The 26,438-nt window shown below is 38.8% G+C and overlaps 1 protein-coding gene across 40 annotated transcripts in view; it reads right to left on the bottom strand.

Annotated features, from left to right (window-relative positions):
- DST (dystonin) overlaps positions 1–26,438 on the bottom strand; it is a 297,166-nt gene that overhangs the window by 161,491 nt on the left and 109,237 nt on the right. For 22 of the 40 annotated variants that reach the window (XM_072036347.1, XM_038176486.2, XM_072036332.1 and 19 more), the window contains 5 exons: positions 24,765–24,854; positions 24,136–24,234; positions 21,836–21,913; positions 19,138–19,230; positions 905–1,071 (listed from right to left, as the gene is read on the bottom strand). In XM_072036347.1, coding sequence (XP_071892448.1) covers positions 905–1,071; positions 19,138–19,230; positions 21,836–21,913; positions 24,136–24,234; positions 24,765–24,854 — 527 coding nt within the window. Of the gene's footprint in view, positions 1–904; positions 1,072–8,532; positions 9,506–19,137; positions 19,231–21,835; positions 21,914–24,135; positions 24,235–24,764; positions 24,855–26,438 lie in introns of those variants that run through there. The other 18 variants (XM_072036330.1, XM_072036348.1, XM_072036349.1 and 15 more) reach the window with 4 other exon arrangements.

The following is a 26,438-nucleotide window of genomic DNA, read 5'->3' as shown; positions in this document are numbered from 1 at the left end:
ATTAGCCCAGTGGCCAGAAGACTCTCCCCTGTGTGGTCCTATAACACACAAACCTCCTTGTTCAAGTCAGGAGCAAACAAATATACAAATACAGCAAGGTGCCACCGAGAGGGAAGGAACACTGAGCAAAGTTGCTTAAATCTTGTTCCTCTGCTGAACTCTGATGCCAAAGCCAGCTTTAAAAAGAGACACCTGTTCTGACTTAGAGTCCAGATGACACCTTCCCTTATTAGTAGACATTTTCAACTGGATTTTAAGTAAGTTGACCTAGTGTTTAATTAAGTTGACCTAGCTTCTACCTGCTGCCATTGGTTTTACCAATGCCTGTTTATAACAGCAGGGTCACAAACGTATAGTAAAGGACAGCAAGTAGCAGCACAATGCCCTTCTCAGACCAGGAGCATTCAAGCCAACTGGTTCCATTTTCCAGGAGACTCATCTTAGAGTAACCTGGGCTTCGAACAAAAACAGTGCAGAAGCACTCAGCTCCACAGGGACAGTAGAGTCAATGGAGAAGACAGTGGGGAATTCAGACATAGCTCATGTCGTAAGGCTTATCTCAGTAGCTGAGGGCCTTCATTAGCAGTGCAATTTTGGCCTCTGGTGTTTAGCTCTGCCTTGACCGTGCCTGTACTTTGGTGTTACAGTATGACCAAAGGGACACTGCTCAGTTGGAGGTGCCCCATGTAAGATGTGTAGGATTTGTGGGGACTCACCTCTGAAGAATGAGGAAAACCAAAGGGCTAATGAGGCATCTTTTGGCTGCTAAAGCAAGAGACTGCCCAGGAAGGGACGTTGCCATTTCCACAGCCACAGTGCTATTACAGGCAGAAACCACAGAGCTCTCTATGTACTTTATAATACTGTAATTAATACTTCTCAAGAGAACAAATGAAGCACTTACCTGTATTTATGAATGATGGCATTAAATAATCTTCCATCACGCCAGCAGGTAGTGAAATTTTCACAACGGATTCCAGCATAGCCCTCAGTTGTCTGCTGCGACCACAGGAGCAATCTCTCTTTAGCAGACATGTCCTCTGACTCTCCAGTAACATGGATATCAGATATCTAAAACACAATTAATGTAAGTATTAAAATTACATAAAATACTCGATAGTATTTAAATGATTGTGGAAAAACACTCTTCAGTAGTGAATATTCTTCTTTCTTTGGTATCTGCATATATCATCATAAATGAATATAATTATTCACATACTAAATTAATATTATTCCTTGTCATATCCCTATACACTCTTGGTGTCTTCATTATGAAATGCAAAGGGTGTAGTATCACAATTAGTCAGCCAACTCTCAGTCTCAATTTCTGGGGACACTATAATACTCTTACACAATGAGAAATACTTAAATATGTCTACTTTATGCTGATAATATGAATAATAATCTCTTTTTATATATTATACTCATTATACATAAATGTTATATAATTATATATATAATACAATATGTGCTATATGTAGGTAATCATGCCTACATAATACCCATATTTATACCATACATATTATATATATTTTATTTAGCTGTAATAACGGACTGTTTCCCTCTTAATACAGGTTAAATTATATTCAGCAGTTCACTGACAAAACAATCATTAATATTAAAAATGGCACGAATGCTTTTAGGAAAACATTTTAGGAATGATTGAAAGATTATAACTGAAAAGTTCACCCCAGATATAGAGGATTTGGCTTTGTATTCTCTAAGCATTACCATCTTTGTGTCAGACAAAGCAGGAAAGCTGGAAAGTACTGGTAATTTTACATACAAATACTATTTTCTAGCAGATGGTCATAATGATGCTTCCTGGCCTTGAAATCTCTGAATTCAAAGGTTTCTTCCATCTGGGATCTTCCTGGGGGAATTCAGACAGGCCAGGCTGCAAATTACAGTTTCTTTCTCCCATGAGAGCCACACAGGACCCAGTGGCAGGAACAAAGAGATGCAGCTTTCCTAGTGGGGCTACACAACACCTACCAGGAGGTGGTGGGAAGCACTAGGAGGCAGGGGACAAAAGGAAGAGACCTGGAGATGTCAGGGCAATGGAGCTACTGTGCTTGAACCACATTTCACATTTGCAGGGGATGATGAGCATTTACAGCCACCTGGTAAATTTTAAGTTTAATGCAGGGAATAAATTAACTTCAATTGTTTTCTAACTAAGTATCAACAAAATCACAAGTTATGAAACCAGTTTTTCAGATACGTATCAAAGGCCATCATTTCTGCTGGCTCAAGGTAAGGGAAGGATGCAGATAACCACTGCTAGAAAGCAAAAAATTTAACTGTGGCTAGTCCATAAACAGCCTCCAAATAAACAAGAGCAGTTTTGCTTCCTAATGTCCACAGCTTCCACACTGACCATTTTTAAGAAAAATCAAAGGAAAAAAATCCTTTCTTTGTTTAAAACACTGAAGAGAAACACTTGCAGCTGTGATTGTTCATAAATCTTTAGGTGTCAAAGTGCTGCATGGAATATTTACTACATGAAATCACAGGAAGTATAGGATGTATGAATCTTAAATCTGAAATCAACAGGGAAAGCAATGTGGCAAAAGACCAACTTAAAATCTCTCTGAAAAGTTTCTTCTAAAACTCTGTGAAATTCATCCTCAATGTAAGAGTTCCTTTCTGTTGGCTACCTTTATTCCATGGTACTTCAAAGCAAGAAAGCAAACCAAATATTTTTTCAGTAGCTTTAGTTTCTATTCATGACAAAACAACCAGACCACGATGTAAATGAAGTCAACCATTTACCACTTATCCGGCCAATGCTTCTGAAAGAGATGATGTCATCTGGAAGTGCCAGATGTCTAACAAAAAACTAAAAGCGATATTTTTTCCCTCTTTTTTTCAGAAATCCTTCTGTGTGTAACCCTTAAGAATCACATTTTTCAATACATCTGAACATAAGCAAGTGAGCAGTGTAATTTGCTAATGGCCATTCCTTGCCGCTAGGTTGAAACCTTTGGCCTCCTTCACGGTTAATTGAACTGTGTTGGCAATGTACATTTCCAACTGCAGAGAGTGCAAGCACAGCATATTTGAGTGCATGTCAGATTCCTCCAGCAGAAAGTGATTTCAGATATCAAGGCAATTTCTGAAGGTCATGCTTGTAGCTGTTATTACACGTAAACAGCATTTGTAGCTATGGTCACAGACAGAGGAGAGAAGTTCTCCTGAAAGATACCCACTAAGCAAGTTTTCAGTCCAAGTTCAGGATGGCTGAAGTATGAATTTATCTCATTACCCTAAGATCAATAGGATTTTGATCACACATCCTCTGAGCACCATTTCGCAGCCCAGTTGGCCAGCTGAAGAAACAGGAACAAACTACACTGGCTTCAGAAACTAAAGTCGCTTTATGGTCATGGAAGTAGCCCCTCTTAATACAGGTTAAGGAACACTAACATTATTAACTTTAGATCTGTAGCAACCTAAGAACTTCTGTTTCTTAATTACAATATTTCAGATTTTAAGGCTAAGATTTCAGACTGTCATAAACACTGAATTCATGTTTAAAAAGTGTGAAAACACAAAGGAGGGAAATGGTGAGTCAAAGAGCTGTATTTTCTTATGCTTACATATAGGAGCTGTAGTTTGCAGGACATCCTGTTAACTCTTAACGCTTAACAAATAAAATATTACTCCCAGAAAATAAGGTGTCAGAGAGAGCACATCTTCCCTTTCATATTTTGTATTTATAATATTTTATATTTATAGTATTTTATATTTATAATATTTTATATTTACAATATTTTATATTTATAATATCATTTGTCATAGGAAAGAAAAAGAACTATTAAATTAAGGAATACTGAAACTGAAAATAGTTAGGGGCAGTCAAATCTTCTATTGTAGAAATTTCATTCAGATATCCCACAAACCTAGCAAACCAACCCACTACAATCCATGAGTAGAAGACATTTGTTCCTTGAGCATGGAACAAATTACTGAGTTTGCGTGGGCTTAAACAGTTGTTTGCTGGAGATACAGCTCTCCAAATTATCTCATAAAGCTTGTGAATTACAAGTTATACAAGAAAGCAGTCAGACGTAACTCCCTGGACAGCCCTAGTATCTCATGATCAGTCTTAAATGGCACTACACACCTGTTTTTTTGTTGATTTCTTGTTTCCAACTAACTAGTTCACCTCTACCACTGCAAGTGTTTATAGCTCTGCCTGTAAATTCTCTCTGCATCACACAGTACACAAAATCTGTGCACCAAAAAGCCTCAAGCTCTGAAGTTGCATTGATTTCAGTGATGCAGTTTTGAGTCCAAAGAAAAGAGTCAACTAGAATAAACTCCAAGGAGGATTTCCTCTGATTCCACCCTATTCCAAACATTTTGCGGTCTAAACTGAACATAATGGATTTAACTATACAAAAGTAAGGAATCAGCTACAGATGATGCACAGATGTGTGATGTAAAATGAATAAAATGTATTTGGATGTTAGCTAGCCCTAAAAGACAAAAGTCCAAAGAACATAAAGAAATGAAAATATATATATATACATTAATTATGAAGACATTTCAGACATTCAAGGCCAGGCTGGATGGGGCTTTGAGCAACCTGAGCTAGGGGGTGGCATCCGTGCCCATGGCAGGGGGTTGGAACTGGGTCCCTTCCAACCCAAACCACTCTGTGATTCTATCATTTTAAAAAGCTTACTCGAACCAAAACATTCCTGGCTATCAAACAGAAGGCAGCAGTATTTATGCCCTATTTTCCATCTAAGTAGCTAAGTAGTTAGTTATGCGTTGTGTTTGAAAAGGATTGTTTGACAGCATGTTGAGGGAAGTGCAGTTATACGAATGGAATTTGAACTTGCATGTGATCACAAGAACTCATCTCCCCTGACGTTACTGTTGGACTTTGTGAATTTCCATTTGGCCATAAATGTAAATGCTTCTATTCAGCTCTATGCAAGTCTCTCTGGAGCCATGCGTCCAGCTTTGGACAACACCCTCAAAATTTTTTGGATTAGTTGGAAAAGACTAGAAGAGAAAAACAAGGAAGACCGAAATCTAAAAATGCACGGCCTGTTAGGAAAGATTGAAAAAATGTGTTTATTTAGTCTAAAGTAGGGAAAACTGAGGAGAAACATGACAACAGTCTTTAAATATGTAAAATACTGTGTAAAAAAAAAACAAAAAACTGTAATAAATCAAGTCTTCTAGGAATAGGAAAAGAACTGATGAGTTTAAAATGGGCATAGGTGTTTTCAGCTAAAAAGCATTTATAATACAAAAGGCAGATAAGCACTAGAATTAATTACTCAGGAAGGATGTGAAACGAGCAGCATGGCAGACACAGAAGAACAAGCCATGCGTAACAGTCAGGAATGGTTTTCATGAAGTTGTCTTGCCTTCAGGTACGGAGATGACACAGATGACCTCTCCAGAACCTTTTCAGTGCTAGTTTTGTAGTTCCATCAATTATAAATCTCCGTCATTCACCAGCACTAAAGGGGGATTGCATCTGCTTCGTGTTTTAAGAGCAAGCAAACAATGCCAATAAAGCAGAACTTGTGACTTTTGCACCACTGCTCTGCAAATCACATTGCAGAACAACTGACATCTCCCCCTCCCTTAGCTGCACGACATGACAGCACCAGATGACATGATGGTGGGACACACTTGGGAGGTTTCTTGCTGTATTACAACTATTCGAAATGATAACTGAAATAATAAACAGATGGCTACTTAACAAGAAGTATTTTACTGAATAAGCTGGTTACAAATAAACCATTTTTTTAAATTCCAAAGTGAAATATATCTCCTCTAACCTGGTCCAAATACATTTTTCTTCTTGCAGATTATAATTAGCACCATAGAAAAGACATTCACTCTGTTAGACACTACGTAGGTAGCAAAAAGTTGTCTTGGCTGTAATCTCCTCAGCTAGTTGACTAGTGGAAGCAGGTGAGTTATTCTGTTTATCTATTAGTTTAACCGTATCCTTCCTGGAAAAAAATCACATTCATGAACTGTAACTGAACCTACCACAGATAAGCTGGAAGAATAGCAGTGATGGCTGATGCTGTGATGATACAGAGAAGCCATTGGTTTCTACACAAGTTGACAACCATAAAAACTGGTGCTAACACCAGCTGGTAGCCATCTTTTGCTGGTACTGATTGAAAGTCATGTTTCAACACGACTTGTTTCAACTTGTTTCAACACAGTGACTGCATCCTCCATAGAGAAGCCAAAACTAGACTCTTGGTTTCCTACTCTGCCTGCACTTTGCTAAAACATCACTGAAAAGGGAGCTGTCATAGGAAGCCTGTTTCAGTCTTGAATGTCAATTTCTTGACCTTAATGCAAGCTGCCATCGGCTCTAGAACAGCCCCAAGTTAGAACAGGATCAGAGAATATCTTGCACGTGGAAGTACTAGAAAATAAGAGCTGTAGAAATGAGGCCCAGGCAGGGTGTAAAAAAACTTGTATCTCCATGTTCTCAGTGAACAGTCAAGAATGAACAGAACATCCCAGTTACTTAAGTTTTGCAAATAGGAAAACAGAGCTAATGCAATAGAACATGTGTGACCACAAAATCCTAACTGTGTCACATGCATAATGAGGAAAGACATATTAAGGTGTCACAGAAAGAGGCTCTAAGGACAAGGACATAGTAAACATATTCCAGTAGTGGTTATCATGCTGTTTCAGCAGATAAAATGTCAGACCTCTGCAACAGTGTAAATTAGCTCACTGCACTAATCAGTTTCCTCTGGTATATGCCTCCTGGTATGGCAAGCCAACATGCTTCCAGACATCAGGCACAGCTGTGGCACTGTGTGAGCTGAGCACACATCACAGCCTGAATAAGCTGACAAGGTGAGTGTGTGCCGCTGACCCCTGCAATTATGGCAAAGCAAATGGTAAAACCAGTGAGACCAGTAACTGCAAACCTTGCGTATCAGCTCAGGCTGCTGCCAGGAACTTTGTGGATTTGTATAAATGACAGCTTCACTGTTTTATACTAAAACACAAGATATTCAAATACCTGTTTAATTCTCAAAAGCAATCAAAGAAAAAATGGTCATGACTTTGTAAACTAAGCTCGAGTCTGAAATCTAGTTTTCTTCCTGGGTTTGTCTTCAGGTCAAAGCTAGGTGCTTTTACAATTCTTTATATTCAGAATCCTGGATGGAGAAAGGGAATTAAACTGAAAACCAGATATTTCAGCAACTCACGTGTTTAGCCTGATCTGTTAGTAGGTTTCATATTCATATAACTAGGCAGTGTTATCAAGCCTCAGTGTTGATGTAGGGCTCAGAAGGTCTTTTTTTCCCCTTTTACTTTGGTATCAAGGGGTATATGCCTGGCTGGAGTGATACTAGAAGTGTTACTCTGATTATACTGGAAAAGGCTTGGATGAACGGACATGGCCCCATACTCCTCTGCTCAGTAGTGACGCTTCGGTCAAATCAAAGAACGTCCCTAAGCTGTTCCTGAATTCCAGTTAAGATTAAAAGGGCAAAGACCTCCATTAGAGGTCTGTATTAGAAGGTTATTTGTACTAGCATGCACTCTGTATTGTAATTGAGGGCATTATCTGCATTTAAATCCTAAACCTGGAAAAAGTATGATTTGTGGCATGTTACAAAAGTAAATTATGTAAGCAACACAGTTGCCCTTAGATTTTTGCTGGGAAGAGCACCTTTGGCATATGCCCTCTCTGTTGACTCAACTCAAAGCTCAGATGTTCAGGAAGGGGAATCAGTTTGGGACCAGATCCTGGTACTGGCATTTGACCCACACTTAAAGAGATTTCAGCTGTACTGAAGCTGAGTGGGGCAGGATTGATATGGATACCGACAAACAAAACTTTGCTTTCCCTCAGATATTCAGCAACTAAGCTTGCACTTCTGATATACAGTATTGATAGACTGTAAAGCAAAATTAATCCTACCCTCAGAGGAAGATGGAATTTGAGTAATTAATATTAATAGAGCACATAACTTTGGAGGAAAGATCTTTTAAAAGTGCAGAGCATTATTAACATGATTTATGTCCACTTTTTCTATTTCAAGCTTCCTACATTTTTCTATCATTCTTCAGTTCCTCTTGGTCATAACTAAAAAGAATTAGAAATATTCCCTTTATCTGATGCAAGACTAAAAAGTATCACATGACTGTTAAGTGTTGATAAGAACATCTACCACAGATATTAAAGGTAATCTAAAGCAACGCTCCAGAATTCACTCCACCTCCTAGATTTTAACATCAATATTTTTTTTAAAAAAATAGTAAAGAAACTGAACTACAGACAGCAGAACAGCACACGGATAAATCAATACTCCTGAAGGACAGAGGTACTGCTTAACCTATGAGAAAGATCAAGTACATATCCTGTCCTGTGATTACCTGTAGCATCACAGCATGTGTTAACAGTTTAAATACTGTAGAGTGGAAGACATTTCCCTAACACAACAAAAATACTGTTCCAGTACTTATTTCAAGCTATGTTGCAATGTTAATGTACAGTGCCAAAGTATTTACCTTGCTCCTGTTTGGTGAAATGCTATGTAATGCTTTTTCTTTTGGCAATTGGGAAAACACATCATCAGAAGAATAAAACCTCTTTTGTTCAAGCAGTGGATCACTTTTGCTTTCAGGAAGAAAGCGACGCAACTTTTCAGATTTATTGCTTTCTGGGACATCTTCAACAGTTCTGTGAGAAGTTTTGTTAAACCCAGTTTCTTCGTGCTGTCTGCCTAAAAGGTGGATAGCAGAATTCAAGCTAGCAGCTCTTTTGTAACAAAGACCACTTGCTTTCCTCTGAAATGCTAATTCTCTCTTGTTGTCACAGGCTGAATATTTCCTCTTCCGAGCACATCGTTCCTCTGAACTCCTCTTGTCTCCTTCATTTAACCATGCCTCTGTTTCATCAGACTTGGTGAGCCTCTGATTATGACCATGAAAACTGCCCCGACAGGGAGAATCACTGTTTGTTTCCCTCGGTAAAACTTCTGCCTTAATAAGTTCAGCCGAGAGGTCTGTACTCACGGGCAGAGCACTACCATCCGCTGTCAGTCTCTGTGGGAAGGAATCAGCCAATCCCATACCCTTTGGAAGAATCTCGGTGTTTTCTGAAATCCCCACTTCATATTGACTTTCTTCTTCATTTTCTTTAGTCGGTACGGAATCTGGTCTCCCGTCCACTGATTTCTTTCTCGATTTTCTTCTGAAGTATTTTCTTCCAGGGGAATGTTTAGCTGGACTTAAGGGAGCTTTGGCAGGATCCAAGTACTGTTCTTCCTTTTCAGCCCTTACGCATCCACAGACATTCCCCATTTGGTGTTCAGGAACTCACGGACACACAGCCTCATTCATCCCAGTATATTTACATACACTTCAATCCTCCTCAGGACGCTAAGAACTGCAGTTTGCACCGTAATTCCTTCCAGGCTTCCCCTCCATCCTCCTCAGTACGTAGCCATTTTGCTTATGAGAAACGCACACGCAATAAATGTTGTGGCAGGGTGCCCAGGCAGGGCCTGTGTCTGATTAGACACTGTGGCTTATTTCTGGCCACCAATCCTCTTAAATAAACATCACCGCGGCAGCATTAGGCTGGAAAGCTGATGGCCTTTCACAGAGATGACAAAGCATTTATGAGCAAAAGAAAAATTCTTGAATACATTTAACTTCCCATTTCGTTCGGTAACTCAAACAAGATAAAGTAGGAAAATACGCAGCAACCTTTGAAACTATCAGCTCCACTCCGGATCCAAAGCAAGCAGGACAATAAATAGCTACAGCAATTTCGTTGGCAAATTTGTTTCTCCCTGCCTGTGCTCTTATTATGTACCCAATGATCCACGGAAAGGAAGATTAAAGTAAACGATCAGAGATTGCTTTGGCAGCATGTTGGGGGTCAAGCTCTTATTTGTATGTGGAGATTTCATAGCAGCTTACGTGATTTTTACTGATCTGTCAGCTATAAATAACCTGCTACTTCCCCATTATCACAAGAGCTCAGGACAGTGGTGCTGTGTACTCAGGGCTGGAACCTTGCTGCCAATTTAAAACTGCTGGCAGAGGAAGGTGAAGCAAAATTGCAAGAGCCAGTCTGTCTAGAAAATTGTCTACAGTTACTGTAAAAAAAAATATAGCTATAATACGTCCAAATTAAACTCTACTGGTATTTTTGAAGTCAAGTTTTTTCCTCCTCCCATGCTCCTGTTCTGTAGCTCTGAAAATAATATCCAAGCAATATGAGCAGACCTCTGAAAACTAGATGGAAACGTAAACCATTAAAATGCAAGCATGTCTAATCACCAACATATTTTGTTTGGAAAATATCTGTACCTATAAATTAAATAAAAATGCAAGCTTCTGCTTCATTTTTGCTACCAATATACAAAGCCTACTAAAACAACACACATTGGCAGGGGTCATGTGCATGGTGTCTCACAAAGAGAGAGCTACCAAGTAGCTTGCAAAGCATCACCAGCTGTTGTCACCGAGTTTCCCTCACTTACTTTAAAAGGAACTGTACTAATGAAACCCGGGGACTTTATCCCCAGGGACCGGTTCCACCGTAATATTCTACAACATTTTACAGATGGGATTGAGGAGCGTGTTAAAAAAGTGCTGTCAGCATGTAAAGAAATTACAAGAATACGGATGCTCATTTCTGACTATTCTCTAGGCACTGGGGTAAAATTTGCTCAGAAAATGTTATACTATAGCACTAACAGAATATAGGGCTGTTAAAGAATGGTATGTGCCAATGCTAGATAAGCAGCTACATATTGGCACATTTCTTCTCCAAGCAGATGTTTATGCTATGACCACATCCTATTCCACGGCCTTGATTTCTATTTGCATTTGTAGTGTGCTCAACATAAAGGTGCGGCCGTGACATTTGCTCCCTATACTCACAGTAAAAAGCTGTGCTCTAGCCAGCTCCGAAACCTGCCTCCCTGCCAAGGCCCCGAGGACTCCGTGATTTAAAACACTCCTCCCCACGGGACTGAGTTGGGTCCTGACTTGGTCCTCCCCAACTATTAGAAAAGCACATCAGAAAAATAAAAATATAGTCCTTGGAAAGAGCACTGTTGTGTTTGTATAAAGAATCAGCTTTTACACTTGAAAATATACCTCTCTTTCTCCTCTCTCATCAGAAAAGAAGTTAAGGACTTTGCAATGCAACTGACCAAGACTGACTTCATTTCACACACATACAGCTTTTGGTTTAATAGCAATATGTATAATAATAATAATTATGATTTATTGTACAACATATCATAGTATAATAATGAAATATTTCATTATGGACTCATTAAAAATGACTTATGACTATCCCGCTAAACCAGAAATTATGCAAAAGATTAGAGTCCATCATTAGTATGAACACTTACATGTTTTCATGCCATATTAACTGTCTCATCAAAGGTGTACTTAATGTAGACTACCACAAATACACTGCCCATGTTCATCCTCCACAAACTTTGCTGGAGTTAAGAAACTGCTTAGAAAAATTGCACATTTAAATTTTCCAATGAAACTACGTCTTTAAATGAAGGCATAAGAGGTTTCTAAACAGTAACTGTATTAGCTAACTGATTTTTAACAAACAGTGATTTACTGCATGTTTATTTTAGACTGATTCAATTTGTTTAACAAGCAGCGTGACACCACCTTCTTCCAAACAAAAACCATCCCTAAAGCATTATTCACTACTTCAAAACCCTCATTAGAATTGGTGGCACGCTGACTGACATAAAAATGTCAGCAGAAATTGATTTCAAGATAGGTCAGAAGAAACACATGGTTATTTTACAGCTGACAGTCTGTGCTTTATAATGTCAACAGTATTTTAGAAAGTTCCTGATTTAGCATATCCCCATTTATATATTAATTTTTTATTTTTCTTAGTAGTTCATTGGCTTTTTCAGAAAATTAGATGCCTCTGAAGTGCAACTAAAACTTGAAGCAGCAAAAATAACTTGAAGCAGCAAGAATCAGTTCTGAAACACTGGTTACAAGCCCATTGCTTCCAACAGCTCTGGCTTACCTCTGCGTGTTCCAGGCCAGTTTAGATGGATGCAGATGGTTGATCTGCAGCTATTCACAGATTTTATCTATTTCTCAATATTAGCTAGGAATAAATTAATTCCAAATATATCTGTACAGATTATTAGCAGTATTTGCACATTTCTATCCCCCAGAAAAAAAAAAGATAAGAAACATGTAGTTTTGATACTTAGTCAATTTAACAATATTTACCAGCTGTTCCTAGGTGAGAAGGCTATCACCTCTCTTAACAATTCTTTCTACAATTTCCTTGCATTTTCTGAAGCAAAAAGTAAACCTTATGATCCCTTACTTATGTCCTCGAACCAAATAAAAGATCAAGGACAAAAAGAATTGAAAAATTGCATCTACGTCAGTTGGATTTTTAAAAAATATATTTTATGTAAAATCATATGTAGTGTTAAGGGAAGATGTTAAGCAGAAGTGCAAGCAACTAAGGACAAAATGACCACTTTTATCTAACAGAAATTCTGTGAAGTCGTTAGTTTTTCTAAGTGGGAAAGAGACAGAGACACCAGGGTTAAACTGGAGTCTTGGAAAAGGGAAACTGAAATTTCTTCTAAAACGTATCTGCTAGACCAAAGAAATATATCATCCAAGTGTAGTAAGATGCTGACCGGGCCAGGGGCTTTGTCCCAGACATCTGACTAGACCCCAGTGGAAGCTCAGCCTTGGCTGAAGCCAACAAAACAGACAGTCAAAGCTGTTCAAATACTTACATGGATTGCTCTGGCGTTAGGATTTTTTTGGTTTTGTTTGTTTATTTTATTAAAGAAACACACAAAGATCCAAATACATACTCACCAATACCAGAAAGTTTTAAAGGGAGATTGGTGAAAGACTTTTTCTAGCACATAAACTCTTAAGAAGAATAACATGAATAAAGGATTAGACCAACACTTGTCTGCAATTTGATCTGTCTTACAGGCTGCTTAATCACAAACAAGAGGTTAACATTAAAACAAACAAACGATTAACACCAAGGCATGAAATAGCTTGTGAAGAGGTATATATTTGTTTTGTGAGCATTTAACCATAGATTTCTGGAAACTAATCAAATGTGAGGCTGTGAAATGTTCTCAACACTGAACAGCTGTATCACACGTTAAGGTGACAACGCTGTCGAAATAAACTAGAATCCACTGTAGGTAGTTTCAGATCTATGTTCCCTCCCCTCTTTTTTTTTTTTTTTAATGCAACACAGGAAAAGCCATAGAGCATTTAGCATAAAGGTTACGTGTCATTTCTTGGTACTAAAGCAGCATACCAGATAACCAGAAAGCGTTTTATTGCACAGCCCAAAGGTCACAGGCAGAATGACAGAGAGACAAACTTAAGTCAAAGAGAAAGTGAAAATTAAAACATGGCGAAAGATGGAGAACAAAGCAAGAAATACAGGCTTTCCAGCACAAACAAAAGGTTATTTGCAGTTCTGTTTGAGCTGTAGAGACACTGCCCAAAATGTGAAAGAGCTGTTCAGCCACCAGGTACCACTGAGGTACCAGCAGTACCACATGAACAGCAGATCTGGCAGGGGAAAGGTTTTATGTCCAGTGAGATGACTCTTAGCAAAGTGAGGAAAGAAGAATTTGTTCTTCGGTGGTGGTTTTATGGCATTCGGCATGAACAGAATGAGCTAACTGCTCCTAACTCTCATCCAGCTACAGATATCCCACTATTATTAGATGTAAAGTATAAGTATGATTCTGCAATGAGATTTAATGCCTCTCATCTTTGCGAGTCAGATAAATCCCAGAAATTCCTAGAATTTCATGCTCATTTTCCTAACTGAGATCCAGCAATTTTCTTCAATTGCTGAAGAGTTCTAGAAGAGATAATTGGGAACTCAGCTGAGAAATAAAATACAGGAAGAGCATCAAGTATGATAGGTCTGCCACTGGGAATCTCAAGCCCCAAGTGGAACAGGGTTTATGACCACTGACAGTCGGAGATTACACAATTAGCCTCATAGCTCCATCTTTAAATCTTTGAGAAGATCAGACCTGGAACTGTTCTAGCTATTTTAAAGCAGGGGCAGATTAAATGTCCATCTTTGGGATCCAAGCCCCAGAGCTTGGACAGGGCCCAGAGGCCAGCTCCAGATCCAGCTGCTCCTGGCAGACTAGAAATAGGTGGCACAAGAACAGCAACTGAAGGTCAGACCCAACTCTCAATTCCATGTTGCCATCTCGGGAACAGAAAAATAGGCAACATGTCTCCTATATGATGACTCTTACCACGGATTTAGCATCAGAGCAACTGAAAGAGAGGAAGGTACTGAGATCCCAGAATATCTCATTATTCCTCTGCTTTTTACAAGTCATCTGCTGGAGTGGGCCACCACCTCTGACTTGTCTCCTTCTCTGGCCAGCTCTCAGACCCCAAATGAAGGCCAAAGCCTTCATGACCAATGCAAGAGTGCTTCAAAATAATATTAATTGCACTACAGCCTCCAAAGAACCTCACTGTGGTAAGAGGTACCAGGAACTTGAGAAAAGGCTGGGTAGTTTTGTATCTCCACCAAGTAACCTACAAAGAAATCCATGCTTCTTGCCTTTTTCCCTAACACAGACAAATGTTTAACTGCTGACCCGCTAGCCCGAATGAACAGTCCCAGGACTGCTTTGTGGCAGACTGATAAAGAACGAATTTGGCTGGAAGGCTTACAGGGAACCAACAGCAAAAAAAATAATTGCTGGCTGACAAGAGAAATGTTAAGAGGTAACACGTGCCCTAAGGAGGCCTGGGAAAAAGAGCCCATCTTCTCTAGGGGGGGCTGGACGGCAACGTAATGTCTGGACAAAAGCCTTACAGACTGGGGCCTCACAAGCAGCCTTTTGTAAAAAAAGGCCTGATTGCAGGGAGATGGGGAGAGAGGAAGAAAGAGTGTTTCACAGGAGTTACTGAGCTGCAAAATGATGATGAAACAGTAATAAATAAATAAACAAACCTACTGAGTCAGGACTTGGAAGTTCCAGAAAATTGTGAAGGCCTGAATTCACAGAGGCCTTGAATTTAAGACGCTTAAAAGTTTCAGGTTTCAGTTTCTGCTTTGTTTTGTTTTTAAACAATTACAGATTACTCTAAAAGAGTGTGAAATTAAAGAATATTCACAGTGGTTTGAAAATAAATCATCACTGATTTTCACATAAATTATCCTACTAAAACTGCAGTTACTTTCTGAGGTCCAGAATCTTCCTTTATTTATAGTTGCTCATCTCTAATGTCATGAGTGAAAATGTACTGGGCATTGAAAACAAAATCTATTCAATTATTAATTTAGACATTTATACATGCAGCATGTAATCATAAAAACAGTGCAGTCTGATTTAGCAGGTTATACAGATATACATATATATATCATATATACATGATATATATATATGTATATATGTATATGTATATACATGATATATATATACATATATATATCATATATACATATACAGATTAGCCACAAACTAATAGTACCTATTGCATTATGAAACTGAAATTAAAAAAAAAAAACAGATTACTAAAAGCATGCAAAATGCATAACTGTAAGCTTGCCTAAATCCTAACAACACGTCTCAGGGATTTTCCATATCTACAGGACAAATTATTTTCTAAAATACTTAACTCAGTAAACTACTGGATTTCCTATTCTATCATTTCTGTATCTTATATACAATTACTTGGGCCACAGAAGAATGTACTTTTTTTGGACTTGTGCAGCTGCAAAAGCCAGTGGTATAATGTGGAACAAAGCTTACATTTATCTAATTGTGGGTACCGAGTCAGAAAGCCATAAACATCTCTAGACGTAACTCAGATGCAAAAGAAACTTAATCCTCAAATGCATATCATCTCCTTTTTGTTCATCATGGCCTTCCCCTAAATCATTTCTAAATTCATTCCAATACTCAGAAGGATTTTCGGTTCTGAGGAAATATTATCCCCCAGATAAGTGCCATGACTCAGAGAAACAAGAAACCACAACAGGCAAAATAATCCCTCACCTTTTGACTACATCCCAGGCTGCGATGGTGTTAAGATTATTGATGATGAAACAGAGGCAATAACATCACACAGCAAACGGACCCTTAGGCTCGCTGAGAAATAACTACTGCAAATGACCAGAAAATTTAAGGGGCAGTTCAAATTAAGACACCTCAATGTAGGTGTCTTTGTATAGGTGTTTATATGCTGGCTAGGTCTCTACGAGCCCGTTTTACTCAGTTGAGGCCGTTTCCTAAACACAGGCTTCTAGAGCCCTGAGAGATACCCCTGCTGGCCTCCAGCTGCAAGTCTAGAAGAACAAAGGTCTCTCATAGATCTGGTGTCTCATCAGAGAACTCCACATGCATGTCCTGGATACTCTCACGAACCTCAAATGACACCTGTCTTTATGCAACTGAATCAAGCCTGGCAGATCTAGTTAGTACAGTCAGCAGGCCCCTAACAACAAGGTATCACACCCTGAAGTAAAGACAAAAGGAGTAAGTCAACTGCCCACTTAGAACATCTGAGATGCTTAAAACCATCTGGGATATCTACATGGGGATTACAGACGCAACAAAGGACCAAAGGAAACTCTCCTCCTAACTGCATCTGCACCTCCAGGTGAGGCAGGGTACGATGCATCATCCCAGATCACAGCAGGAGCCTATGCTGGGCCACGAAATTGCTCAGTAGGTACTCTAAGCACCTACTACAGGAGTCATCTCAATTGCTTCACCAAGTTCCACCCACTGTATCGACTGCCCCCCAGGTCTCAGATCCATTGCTAAACGTGTTTACTTCCATTTAAGATGTATCTTATCCTGTCTGATCTCAGTCTCTCCCCAGCTGACAGTGTGCTTCCCATAAAACCTGTCATGCTTCTCATACTTCTGTGGGCGTCTCATAAATCTCCAACGAGAACAGATGTTTATGTTTAGTCAAATGGAGAGAGGCTTCAGAAGGTGGTTAGCTGAATCACTCTCCAGGCTATACCAGCTGTACAGACCAAACCTCTATCCCTCAGATTATCAGATTACAGGGAGAATTTAGAATTGAGCCTCACCACAACTTTCCCAATATATATATAGGATTACTCCATGCATAAACACTCTTATTGTCACGAAGCTTCATCTTTTTCATTAAGGCTCTGCTGTCAGACATTTCAATTCAGATTTTTCCCTCATTCAAAATCTGAGTGAAGACAAAAAAACTGGTAAGTGTAAGTACGCACATTCTTCTGAATTTCCTTATGTATTCTGAACCTGAATCTGCCATATACAGGTGCCAACGACACCAAATTTCCAGATGCCTCAAAAGAAATGGCACACAGGCAAATGCTAAGGTTGCACAGATTAACATAGAGCATCCATCACCTTACTAATCCCTTCTTCATTCAGTATAGGTACTGCAGTTGTTACTACTAAAAAGACAAAATTAATTTCATAAAATCCTTTTCTTTGGTTACTTCATATGTACTGATGTGGTTTAATATTCAATCTAAGAACTATTCATTCTTAAAAATATTTTAATATAAATTTTTTAACAAATTAGTTTGAAAAAATGAAATGTGACAGATTTACAAGACCTGAATTACACTGGTAGAGATTTACATCATAGTTATTGAGGGTCAGGCCAGAGTGAAGTAAGTGTTTCAGCTACAATTTAAATGGTCCTACATATTTCACACAGAGCTGGCTACCTTACAGCGGAAAATCTTTGTCACCCCAGCTCGCCTAAATTAGACACTTCATGTTTTTCTTTCTTGACTTTTTTTTTTTTTTTTACAGGTGGAAATAGTAATGCTAGCTTTCATCGTTTTCTATAAGCATCCAAAACCACACCAGATGTCCTATGCTTCAGTTAGCAAGAAAAAATAAAAATTTCTTCCTGCAAAAACCTGTTCATGAGCTTCAGAAAGATAAAACACACATCAGTTAAAAGTGTCATTACCGTTATCTGCTTCTATCCATGTTTTTAATAATCTTTATTTCTTAAAACACAGCAACATTCAACCATTGCTTATTCTTTGGATCATGATCAATATATTTACTCCCAGACTTCTTTCTCCATATACCATGTAGAAGTTAAGTTAAAGACTGAGATAACAGGGAGGTTGAGAGAACTTCAGAGCCTCGCTGATGGTGAGCAGTTAGATTCTCCTTCACCCTGTGCATTGGCCTTGGCTGAGCTGCCCACCATGGTTAGACCATTGCCACATTGGTCCTATTTGTGTCTTTTGTTCCTCCTTGCAATTCACAAGACCCTAGCAGCTGTTTTTGGTTTTGTGTGTTTGTTTAAAAGGTGTTCTCTTCTGATCATAAATCCAGTACAGGATATTCTTAAGCGAACCACGCATTTTCCTTACAATTGTGTCATGTTTCAACCATTTCAAATGACTGCACAGCACCAAGTCTATTGCTAACAATGCTGCAGTCAGTAAATGGGAATTATCTGTCATCTGAATTACATCATCTACAGCCACAGCCATTGTGATGGCCCCATTCTGAGGAGCAATTTAACACCACAGACTGTGAGGCTGCATTATACTGTACACAATCTGCCCAGTGTACAACAATCAGAGTGCCACCTAGTGTGACCCCGTGTTACCATCACGTTTATTGTACTAAAAACAAATGCTGAACTGTTACCAACTGCTTGAAAATGCTGAAAGTAGTGCTTGCTACAAGACTCGTATCAGGAAAGAAATTTAGATGATCCAAAACGAAACAAGATTTAAAACTTCTTTTTTTTTTAATTTCAATATTCAACAAAACCAGTCTGTAGAATAAAACAATCCCTATTTATCCAAGTGCTGAAAGAAAAACACCAATCTCTGTCTTTAATAATGTTCAAAAGCCAAGGTATTTTCTATGACTGCACAGATAAGAAATTAGACAGCAAACTACAACTTAAGATTTAGTTTATATCACCAAAACAGAATTATCAAAACCTTCCAATACACATTAGAAGCATAATGTGTATTTTTGCACAGGCTATCTGGAGGTCCTAACTTGACCCACTCATCATAAAGGTATGCAGAAATCTGAGTGAAAACGTATTGCCAAGCAAAACTAGACTTACCTGAAAGTGCAAAATTATGGTCCATATCAACCCCAAAGTCAACTTGGGATTCCCATCTGTTATGTCATCATTTCTAATGTTAACCAGTTTCACCTGCCAAAGAGGGAAGAAAACACACAGAATTGAAATAAATATGCCAAAAATACATACTGCACTGCACAGGCGCGACTATAAAGGAAGCATTACTCACTTCCTGAGCCTACTTGGTTATTTTCTTTAGTTTTCAAAAGCTGAAAGGAATTAAATTCTGGCTGCCTGTGGCCTGCCAGGAATCACCCTCTCCCACCCACGCTGACTTGAGGAGATCCCTCCGCTGTCACTATGCCGGCAAATCTGGTTCTGTGCCAAATGCCCTTCATCTCGGCCTGTGTCAAGGTGTGACAGATGGGGAGAGGATAACAAGGACATGCTGATCTGTAACTGTGGTACATCGGTCTCAGGGCAATGCCGAATCTCAGGAAGTGATCACCGGCTTTCCCCATGCTCTTCCGTATCAAAGACAGAATCCAGCAACAAGAGAACTTGCCTGTTAAAGCACAACAACCTGGCTTGATAAAACCAAGAATTTATTATCCCCAAAATGCCATATTAATGACAAAGCTTATTATCACCTCTGCTATTTTACTCATTCACAATGCTGTGAACATGAACAGGTTAACAGGGTTAAAACAAAGGGTGGTATTTTTGCCATTCCAATAAACTCATGTTCAGAGTAAATTTAATAATTCTATTTTCTTTGTTGTATTTTATTATTCTATTCAATTTCTCTCTATGTCTTATTTATCCAGGTAGCCTAGCAATTAATGATGACTCAGATAAAAGGTATTTTATGCTTATGCTAGTAAAGTTACATGCATATGCTTTTTAACATATGCCCTGTTATCAACACTAAACAAGCAAAGGCATGCTCTCTTTTTGCTCTGCAGACATAATCTTAACTATTAGAAGGAAAAAAAAGAAAAAAAAAAGAAAAAGGAAAAAAAAGAAAAAAAAAAGCACTCTCTCTGGAAAATGTGTATTCCCCAGTTCAAAAAAAGAAATGAAAGACATCCAAATGTTTTCCTCTCACTGCATATGAAAGCTGTTTGTGTTTGGCAAAGCTCTACATGATAGTCAAATACGCTTCCTCTTTATTTTTTTCTTTGTATTTTATTCTTTTCCCCCAAGTCAGGCTCCAGAATTATCCATGCATAGACTCTTTCTAACCTAAGGAACAATAAAGCATTGTGTCTGGAGGTTATACATCCACCCCGAGCAAGTTACCTCCTAAATATGGTTTAGAAAGAAATAACGAGAGCACCACACCTCTTTAACTCTGCCTTTCCTTCCTGAGCTGAACCCCGGTCTCTGGAAAAGTCCCTTTGCCTTCAAAACCTTTCATAGCCCTCACTCCAGGCTAGGACCCCCTCTATAAGAAGGGGAGGGGGAGCTGAAACTTTTACCCAAGAACGCCAACAGCATACAATTATTTTGTAAGCTAGGGTATGGCCACCTTCATGAAACTGCAAGGCTGAAGGAAGCACAAAAATTCTCAGATCACAATCAAGAGCCACATGATGGAGGCCTGCAGTTCCCAGGGAGAGAGGATGATCTGATTTTACATGTCCTGTGACATGTACCTCATCTGGCATACAGATATAAGGCACGGTGCAGCACAAACCCAGAGGTCTCGCTGCATAAAAATGCCGTTGTGATCATCAGTTCAATTAGCCTTTCATTTACTTCGTAGCATTTTTGTTCAATAGCTCACAGAAGTTCCCCTTGAACTCAAGGAAGCAGGATTGAGTTCTTGGTTCTCTCACCCCACAAGCTGAAGTCTGTAACTACACTCACGGTATGGAAAAGGCAATCTGCTTTAAAAACAAACAAACAAAGTATCTGCTTACGTTTTGCTACCTTGTATTTTTTCACACTTTTCAAGTAGCAAAAAAAAAAAAACACCACAAACCAAACCAATCAGAATCACCCGAACAGCTCATTTCCAGTGTCAATTCACAAGGATGGGTTAGATGGGGATGCAGTTTTAATTTCAAAAAATTTTTTTGACATTTTTGAATGTTGCCATTTTGCAAAAGGAGAAAGCGAGAATCCTAAGTTTCTAAAAGAAATGTAAAAGCGGAAAGAAACTCATTCCACTGCAGTAGAAAGCCACCAGGGAGTGCAGTTTCAAGTGTTTGGTCCAAAGGTGGAACTAAACCCAAACTTTCTACAGCACAGGTGACTACTGACTTTCTAGAGCACAAGTTCTGGTTTTATCAGGAACAAGGCTTGAAAAGGGTTTTCCAAAAGAAGCATCATCAAAACAAGTGACTCCCATACAATGTTCTAAATTCTCTGAATCTGGATTTTGCACTAAAAAAAGACTTTGTGAAAAAATAATACATACCAGCTGGTGTTTGAACAGCTTGCGAGATTTTGAATCTATTATAAGCAATTCCTGTGGATCTTCCCCATAATTTTCTCCTCTTTAATATCGTATACCACACGTGTTGATGTTATTGCTCAGAAAAGGCTGGTGTAAAGCTACTTCTGACACATCCCTCTTTACTATCTCAAGCACAAGATCAAGCCAGACCTATACCAGCAGCTCTTACACAGTGTGCATGAATGACCAAGGAGGACTTTCTTTTATATTATTGATGTTATTTACTGGTTATGCAATTTTTGTTAACATCTTCTATTAAAATGTTCACCGTACCTGGCATTTTTTCAAATAGTCAAGTGCAATTTGGACGTTCTGGAGTCTGTGAAAACGCATCCGACCTTTTTCTCGGGGCTAAAATTGGAAAACAAGAGTTGTGAGATTTCCCTTTCAGACAAAAGAACAAACAGTCTGGCTCAGAAAAATACCACATAAAATGTTCTAGCCTCTACAGTTTTAAATGAAGCCAATAGCCAATGTCTTTGGTGGAAAAGTGTGCTTTAGTGACTTTTATTTTTTTAAGTTGTAGTTGAAATTTTTTACAACAATGGGTGGAAAGGGAGATCAGTGTCCCAAGGTGCAACTTTGCTCCGTGCTGGCAGATAGCTGTTTCCCTGTAAAGTACTACTTAGGCCAAAAGAGCTAAAAAAAGGCCCCATGTGAATCTACAGAAACCAAACTGCAGTATGTAATTATGAAAGACTTACAGTGTATCAAGCAAAGCAAAATATAAGTAATGTCATGGACGTTCATGTTGCTCTGGTAAACTGTAATGGAAAGCTTATCTCTGTATGCATTTCTGTGATTTAACATCATTTATTTATGATACGACCACATAACCATTGTAACAGCAATACATATTTATTTAAAGGCATCTAATAAAGATAATACCTTCCTCCAAAAAGACATAATACAACATATACAGCCCTAGAGTGTAAATTTAAACTCTTGCCTTGGGTAAACATTATAAAGCGTGAAAAAAACTCATCACTCTTCTCAAATCAAAAACATATGAGCAAGAATCTGTGAAATGAGCGGTGTGTTAATGGAAACATGGCAAAACTGCATGCAGTTAGTGTAAAATCACCAAGAAGAAGAATCACACAGAAAAAAGAATACTTTACTTAGCTGCCACAGATCAACAATGGGAAAGCAGTTAATTTTTTATCATCATAATATCCAAATCCTTATGTTCTTCTTCCTTATTTCAGATTTTTGACAAACTTTCACAGCACTAAATTGAAGCAAACTCTAATTGCTAGGGCTCAGCCATGAATATGAGTATTTCCTCAGACAATCGCTGTGAAACGCAAAGATAAACCCAAGCCTTCCTCATTTGACTTTTTTCCCCCTGTGGAGTATCAGACGCTTGCCAAAACAAAACATGGGAAAATGGAGTTGAATAAGAAGCATAAACTGAAACACAAAAAACCTTTAATTTACATTGTAGAACCTTTGATTTAGCTCCTTCTTTTTCACACTGAGAGCCCAGGATCAGTCCCTGCAGCCCTTGCTACTGAATAACATCCATGGATGCCATGCAGGACTGCAGACCTGGAACTTTGTTTTCCAAAACAGAGAGAGTAAAATAAATCCCAAACCGTCACAAAATAAAGGTCAAGGATCTCAGAGGGGAAATATTTTTTTTTTCTAAAGTATAGCTAAAATGCAGCATTTTAAGGTATGTTATGCCTCTAGAAAAAAGCACACATATTCCACTGAAATCACAACTGCAGCACGACACACACGGAGCCAAGAACATAATTAGGCCCTATGACAACAAGCTGCTAGAGCAAACACTGACAATGCAGGTTCTACAAAGGCATGGAAGAGCTTCTTGGACTAACAAACACTCAGTATTTTACACTTCATAGGTAGATATTTCCCTTCTGGATGGTTGAAACACAGTAAAACCATAATTCAACATCTGTTGCCAGAAAGATAGATCCTGCAAACCATCCATATATTTGGTAGCCCTACATAGTTGTCACATAACTTCTACTTTGAATATCTGCTTTGAAAAAAGTAACTATTATATTTGATAAATTCTAAGAAATAGATCTGCACTTCTAAATTACCTCATTTCAAAATATTATCCAATATTACAGCAAATACACTGTGGGTGAGTGGCTTCTAACTAAGAGGAATTAATTTTCTGCCACCGTTTTAAAGCCTCCAAGGCTTTGTCTGAATTAATTGTTAACTGGCAATAGAGATTGCATGTATAAATGCTTGCTTTAATGGAATTGCTGGAATTACTGGAATTCCCTAATTGAAAAAAAGAAAAGTCCTATAGGATTTTGATAATGTTGCACCTTGGTTTTGTACAGCTCAGTGGAAGTAAACAAACAGATACGTTAAATCTTAGCATTTTAGCTGTTCATAAAATAGGCTAAAAAAAACTTTGTCCTTACCATACCTCCATTTTAAACATACATATCCTGGTTTACCCACATGAGTTCTTTTGTCCTTTCTATGGAGCTACTGCACGACACTGAACTAAGAATCGACTTTTACGTTAGCAGACACCACACTTCAAACACTATGTTAGTACAGTTATGGGGGTCGGCACCTACCCCCTTATCCTCATCCTCCACATCCTCATGCTGTTCATACGCGCATGCTTCTGTAGAACTCACCAACCGTAAGGTCTTCAAAAAATCTCGCTCTCTTGGCTAATGAATATAACAGACAGGAGACAGGACAGCAAAGACACAAGACAGACCACAAATGAAAAGAAGAGCATGAAAAGAAGAACATAACGAAGAGAACAAATACCAAGCAAAGGAAGTAATGCTCACAAAGAAAGGAAATGACATCTGAGGAGTGTGTTAGACAATTTCAGGGACATTTTACCCTTGCTATTTGTAAGTTACTCCCTCTAATGGGAAGGGATATTAAGCATCCAGTACTTGTTAAAAGAAAAATTATAAAGAAAAAGGGAAGAGCAGAAAAACTGGTATTTTACCCTATTAAGAAAAAAGAAGTCTCACTGACCACAAGAAATGAAGAAAACAGATTGCATTCCCCTACAGGATTCATGGTGCAATATTTTACCAACAGAAATATAACTTGTGTCTTTGGTATCAAGTCACAGGTTATGGGAAATATCAAAGAAGTTTCCAGCAGTCAACATCCTAAGAGTTAACAGAGTGTATGTATATACAACAAACTGCAACTCCTGCATTCTGATTTAAAAGCTTACCAAGGTGTCACCAGAAAGGACTTCTAGAAGCGAGATTAAGTTATGTCCATCTCTTAGGTCTTCATATAGGTCATTCACATGTTTTCGAACCTGCACACATAAATGCAAAAGTAAAATTTAAGTTCCCCATTTATACCAAAGAATTCAGTCATATAAGCAGTTATCGTTTAACATCCATGCGTACACATACCTCAACTTTCACTTTCATGACGGATTTACAAATCAAAATTCAATATAATAATAGGCAAAATTCACATCCTTGTCTGCACTCATACTGTTCCATTGCGTTTTGTTTCATTTTATTGAAAAAGTGTCAAGTTATATTCAACGAATGCATATAGCAACCAAAAATCAGTATCTGACAGTTTAAACGATACCAGATATTCACCTATTCTGACCTAAATCTTGATCGCTTACAGATGCCGCTAGCTAGACTCAGTGAACTGTGAAAAAATGCACAGAGCAAAACCCTGTCTTGGCACGTGTATTATCCTCAGCACGCACGTTCACTGTTGTCAGGCCAGCAGTCAGTGCACATTCTGCCTTTAAACATATTGCTAATCAAGCCATATGGCCTGCCAATTAACAACATGTTTCCCAGTGCTGAGTGAGTTTTCCCAACAGCTCACACATCCTTACACATCGCTCCAAAGAAATACAATGTTTAGTTGATCCGGGGAAGCCAGGGGCACGCACAGCCCTTCCACCAGCTGCAGAGGTTAACACTCCTGACGGCTCCGCAGTGCTCTTCTGCCCGTGGTCACCGACCCATTGGATCCACTTCCGCAGTGCCCCCTAAGAGACTGCCAGCCTTTGCCACTTGACCTTTTTTGACTGAAACGGGTTGAGAAGAGCTGATAACCAGCAGATCCTGGGAGGCCAATCATGGGTGAGGGAGCAGAAGTAATGAGAAGAGAGACGGCCAAAAACCTTAACTTTTCTGACGGGTACAGCAAAGCTGAAAGATGTCTGCCCCATAGGCCAACTTCTTGGTTTTCAGTGTTAGTATAGCTAGCTCAAGTATAACCTTATTTGAAATTGTTAAAAATTTCAGCCACCTGCTCCTTAGAAGTGAAACAAAGGGCCTCGCTTCTCAGGTGCAAAGATTCTTGATGCTGTCAGTCAGGGCAGAGGCTGAGGGCATTTCGGCTACAATTTAATGCTGATTCACTGATGTTCCCGGTAAGGCACCAGGTCAGAAACTTCCTAAGCTTCCAGAAGATAAAATACAATGTCAGAAGGTTCTTCTGAAGTTTTTCCATCTACTACAGACAAACTGCACTTCCAATACAAGATCTGTAAGACTATCCCCTGACTGCCAGCATTTCTGTGTGCATGACGAGGACAGCAGGAATCAATCCAGATCTTTGGCCTTATGCAATAGTTCTGTTTACCTGACTTTCAGGGGGACTTCTAGATCCATCTTATTGAATAAATCACTGCCTCCATACTGCTGATCAGCTTGATAAACGTTTTTTAATTCACGTCTTCTTACTCCAACTTCTAAACATGAAATTACCATGACCTGTTTTTACAAAGACCATCGTCTTAATTGGGAATAGTATCAGAGTATATTTACGCTCGTGCTGAAGACTAGCCAGAACAAGTCATCTAGAAGATTGTTCCGTAAGGAATTACAACAGATAATATTTTCCAAACCGTTTATAAAGATTC

The sequence above is a fragment of the Anas platyrhynchos genome, chromosome 3 (genome assembly GCF_047663525.1).
Source record: "Anas platyrhynchos isolate ZD024472 breed Pekin duck chromosome 3, IASCAAS_PekinDuck_T2T, whole genome shotgun sequence".
In the NCBI taxonomy this organism is placed as follows: domain Eukaryota; kingdom Metazoa; phylum Chordata; class Aves; order Anseriformes; family Anatidae; genus Anas; species Anas platyrhynchos.
Note: the sequence above shows the minus strand (reverse complement) of the source record. Positions and strands in the feature narration are given on the sequence as shown.